The 5,252-nt window shown below is 39.3% G+C and overlaps 1 protein-coding gene across 1 annotated transcript; it reads left to right on the top strand.

Annotated features, from left to right (window-relative positions):
* Positions 1-869: 869 nt before the first annotated feature.
* LOC140860092 (endoglucanase 25-like) lies at positions 870-4,762 on the top strand. The gene is made up of 6 exons (XM_073262865.1): positions 870-1,504; positions 2,101-2,411; positions 2,516-2,971; positions 3,078-3,213; positions 3,739-3,911; positions 4,000-4,762. Exons 1-6 carry the CDS (start codon positions 1,135-1,137, stop codon positions 4,399-4,401), a joined length of 1,848 nt encoding a protein of 615 aa, XP_073118966.1. The 5' UTR covers positions 870-1,134; the 3' UTR covers positions 4,402-4,762.
* Positions 4,763-5,252: the final 490 nt, after the last annotated feature.

Consider the following 5,252-nt stretch of genomic DNA (forward strand, 5'->3'; position numbering starts at 1 on the left):
TAGCTGTGGTCTGTGTGCGACGAAGCTTTCATCTGAATCTCGATTCCCACAATAGAAGATAGAAGACTTCAAAATTAAAAGACTCAATTCCCACATGGCAGTAGAAGACCAATTAAAAGAAAATTGATCTGAACCTGGGCAAGTGTGGCCGTGTGGGTTGGCTTCAATTTTTTTTTTTTAAAAAAAAAAAAAAAAATTGGCTATACACTTCTACTAAATCTGCACCTATATATACTATTTTTTTTTGGGCCTAGTATGGGCCTGGGCAAACTCCGCCCCTGGGTCCGTTGATGCTGACAGACATAGTAGTATCCCTGTGTCAACAAGGGCGGAACCACATATAGTGGTACCCGGGTTTTAGTTCGAGTGGCCCGAAAATTTTTTTAAATTTTATATATATTAATTTTGAAAAATTTTGTATTAATTTGATGTTTGATTCAAAAAATTAAACAATTCTAGAGGCTAAAATTTTAACCCCGGATAATTTAAAAATCCTGATTTCGCTATTGTCTGCCAAGATAGACAGAACCGTGTATGATATCCATCTCATTTATGTGTTATAATTTTTTAAATAAGTGCAGATTATGTATTTGTTAAGTACAGGTGACGTGATGTGAAAAAAAAAAACACACGTTTAAAACTTCACAAATCTCACTTCAATATATCTCACTGAATCCGAACACATTATATATTTCATATTCATTGCGTGCATCTTAAGATAATGAAAGCGTATCAAAGCAGTGGGACTTGCCAAACATTCTTAATCATACCCACTAATCTGTCATTAAGTTAGTTAATTACATGCAAAAACCAATTCTCGAAAAAGCGAAAAGCAGAATCGGACGCAAGACTGTCACCATCATCCTCCATTTCTTTAATCATTTTTATTCAGACAACAGTCGTTTTACCAGAGACTCTCCATTAAAATACAGCTAATTCACAGCCGAAAGTTTCCGCATCTATTATTACCCACTCATACTTTTCAGTGAACAACTTGGTTCCGAATTCAGTGTTCCGAGTGCCAAACCGCAAATCTCTCCAACCCATTTCTTCATTCTTCGTCTTTTCTTTTCTTCTGTGGAGTGGGTTTTGTTTAATCAGCTCAAAGAACGAGCCTTTCAGACGAAAATTAGTATGTACGCTAGGGATCCGTGGGGTGGGTCTCTGGAGATTGCGGCGGACTCGGCGACGGACGATGACCGGAGCAGAAACTTGAACGACTTCGACAGAGCGGCGCTGTCGCGGCCGCTGGACGAGACGCAGCAGAGCTGGCTGCTGGGTCCTGGGGAGCAGAAGAAGAAGAGGTATGTTGATTTGGGCTGCATTATTGTTAGCAGGAAGATCTTTTTGTGGACGGTGGGAGTTATTTTGGGTGTTGGATTGTTGGCTGGACTTATTTCCTTGATCGTTAAGACAGTGCCGCGGCACCACCACCACCCGCCGCCGCCGGATAATTACACCCTCGCCCTGCATAAGGCTCTCATGTTTTTTAATGCCCAGCGCTGTGAGTATACCATTTTCTTGTAAATTGTTTTGCTTTCTTCTGACAATTGGGTTTACTGAGTCTGATGAATTTCTGTGTGAAGAGAATAGGAGTGGATTTGATAGGTAGAAGCCGAGCCAGAAGTTTTCTAAGATATATATGTAATAAATTTACAAGAAAAGATATTGTTAACTTAATATTATCATATTTCCATTGATATTTTCACATTGGGACGGATGATTTGGGGGTGGACCTAGCGTGGGACGAGAAGGGCCAGTCTTGCACCCCTGGAACAAAATTTAGGTGTAATTTTCCCAAAAAATATTTGATTTGTCCTCCGAATATATTGAGTCATTCCACAAAACCCGGCTTGCCGTTTTTGAGCCAAGTCCTGGACGGTCCTCGAATGATTCAATGACGTGTTCTGTAAATCTATCATCTCAGTTAAATCCGACCCGAGTATATATATATATAGAGAAGTCTAGTTTTGTATAATGCCGGTACAACGAGCTTTGCTGGCAACTATTTTGTATTTGTTCTCGCTTTGCAGAAATAATTTACATAAAAATCTTTGAATTATCGCTTCTGTAATTAATGGCTCAATGGTTTATTTCCAGCCGGAAAATTACCGAAGCACAATAATGTGTCGTGGAGGGGAAACTCGTGTGTAAATGATGGGAAGTCCGATTCCTCGACTATATTTAAAGATCTGGCCGGTGGCTACTATGATGCTGGGGATGCTATCAAGTTCAATTTCCCTCAATCTTTTGCCATGACTATGTTGAGTTGGAGTGTGATTGAATACGGTGCAAAGTATGAAGCTGCTGGAGAACTCAACCATGTCAAAGAAATTATCAAGTGGGGGACTGATTACTTCCTCAAGACTTTCAACTCCACCGCTGATACTATTGATCGAATTGTTGCACAGGTAGTAAATGCCACAATTTTTTCGGGCCGTATATAGACATATCATCCCGGACAATTTTTGCTCCCCGATACATTCTATAGTCTAAAGTTTTTCATACTTGGCAGGTTGGACAAGGGGATACATCTGGAGGGCCGACTCCTAATGACCATTATTGTTGGATGCGGCCCGAGGACATTGATTATGACAGACCCGTGACGGAATGCCATAGTTGCTCCGATCTTGCCGCGGAAATGGCTGCTGCTTTGGCTTCGGCATCCATTGTTTTCAAGGACAACAGAGCCTATTCACAAAAACTCGTTCATGGTGCCAAGGCTCTGTACAAGTTCTCTAGAGATCAACGTGGCAGATACAGTGCAGGAAACGAAGCGGCAACATTCTATAATTCCACGAGTTACTGGGATGAGTTTGTGTGGGGCGCCACTTGGATGTATTATGCTACAGGAAATGCATCATATCTTCAGCTTGCCACAACTCCTGGTCTTGCCAAGCATGCAGGTGCCTTTTGGGGAGGTCCTTATTATGGAGTTTTAAATTGGGACAATAAGCTTCCTGGAGCTCAAGTAAGTGGAATATAGATGGTACACCCTTCAGTTTTTATGATCAAACAATAGTACTAAACAATATTGAATGATGGTTGGTGATTGATCATTTTGATTCTATGTTTAGGTGCTTCTGAGTCGTTTGAGGTTATTCCTCAGCCCGGGATATCCATATGAAGAAATTTTGAAAACATTTCACAACCAGACTAGCATATTTATGTGCTCGTTCCTGCCATATTTTACGACGTTTAACAGGACAAGAGGTAATCATGTTGTCTGCTTCATTGCGACGTTTGGAGGTTGAGTATTTTATGTTATAGCTCAAGCGTTAAATCTTTACATTCTTAATATTAAAAAAAAAATCTTTACATTCTTTGATAGTATAAAAATTTAGATGAGATGATAACTAATTTTAAAAGCTAGACATAAAAAACTCAAAGTTTGATTCTCATTGCCACCATTTTTGAAAAAGCTTTTCTAAATATTTGAGAAAATCTACTTGCATTAATATGATGTTATAATAGTTTAAGCCGTTGTACATTTATTTGAAATGGTATATGAGCCAGTCCAAGAAAGTTCTATGTTAAAGTATCATCACTGGTCGTATACTTGAAAAAGGTATTAAATAAAATGCTTCGGAAGAAAGAAAGTTGGCTAACACTAAAGGGCAAGTTGGAGGGTATAAAGATTAAATTTCACTACTCTAAAACAATTTAAGCTTTAATATGAAATGCAGATTCAATAATTTAGTTGTTTTATCCTTAAGCTAATATTTGTCACTTGAACAGGAGGAATGATCCAATTAAACCATGGAGCACCTCAGCCTCTTCAATATGTAGTCAATGCAGCTTTCCTTGCGACATTGTTTAGCGATTACATGAGAGCTGCTGATACACCTGGTTGGTACTGTGGACCTCATTTCTACTCGGCTGATGTCCTCCGAGAATTTGCGCAGACACAGGTACACATCTTGCACTTTCATTTGTCGGCTTCTTCAGAAATCATCGATAATATTCGACTATACCTAATTTTGGGTGCCCAATTTTCAGATGGATTACATTCTTGGCAGAAATCCCCAAAAAATGAGCTACATTGTGGGGTTTGGCAATCACTACCCGAAGCATGTCCACCATAGGGGTGCATCAATACCTAAAAACAAGATCAAGTATAACTGTAAAGGAGGATGGAAATGGAGGGACTCGAAAAAACCAAATCCGAATACCATTATCGGAGCCATGGTTGCTGGACCCGACAGGCATGATGGATTCCATGATGTGCGTTCTAATTACAACTATACAGAGCCGACACTTGCCGGCAACGCAGGCCTTGTTGCAGCTCTTGTTGCTCTATCTGGTGGCACAGACTTGGAAATTGACAAAAACACGATGTTCTCTGCCGTGCCACCCATGTTTCCGACTCCACCACCACCACCAGCTCCTTGGAGGCCATGAGTCAGGTTCATCTTTATTTATTTTTTGATGGGTTTCTTGGAGAACTAATGTTGGATGTAGTTACATTCAAAAAGTTCATGACGGACAAACGATTGAAGAGCGACGTTCTTGACGAACTGGACTTGGTGCGAACTGGAATATTTAGACTAACCTGAAGAATTAGCCAGGGCCAACATGATCTTGTCTGAACTTGTGACTGTATGTATTTATCTATACAATGAAACAATGTTTCTCGCCATACACCAGAGTTTGAATATGAACGGTTGGCTCGTGTCTGGTTAGTGTTTTGTTTAACAGGTTCTCTTTGTCATATATGTAGAGCATTCGTCATTCATTGTCAATAGATGCATGACCCACTTCCATTTTCGAATTGAATGTTTTTATTCATTTCTTTCCTTTCTAAAATATCCCATTAGCAATTCAATGCAGCGGATGGAAAGGCCATGAGTAGTTCTTTGACATATGGTTTACTGATACGGCATTTTGTACTCGAATTTGGATGAGTACCGAAAATGACTAAATCTGTTCCATTATAAAATATAAGGAAATTGCATGCACGTTGCATGTGGATGACGGACAGTTGAAAATAGTTGGGGTAAAATTTATCTTGTGTTTTGGTGATAACAATCAATTGTTGGCTGTTAAGATAGTGCTCGCAATCTGTAAAAAGAATTTGTGAATTATTTCTTAACAAATTGATTTAGCTATTAGATGAACTTGCTGAAGGTCGAGCGGGATTCCCTTGAGATTGTATTATATATTATCAAAACAAGCTGAATTTATTCAAAACAAGTCCAGTTGAACGGTCTCAAATATTTCTGAAGATATGTTAAAAGTTATAAGACTGATTG

This window comes from Henckelia pumila, chromosome 4 (genome assembly GCF_033568475.1).
Source record: "Henckelia pumila isolate YLH828 chromosome 4, ASM3356847v2, whole genome shotgun sequence".
NCBI classification, from domain to species: Eukaryota; Viridiplantae; Streptophyta; class Magnoliopsida; order Lamiales; family Gesneriaceae; genus Henckelia; species Henckelia pumila.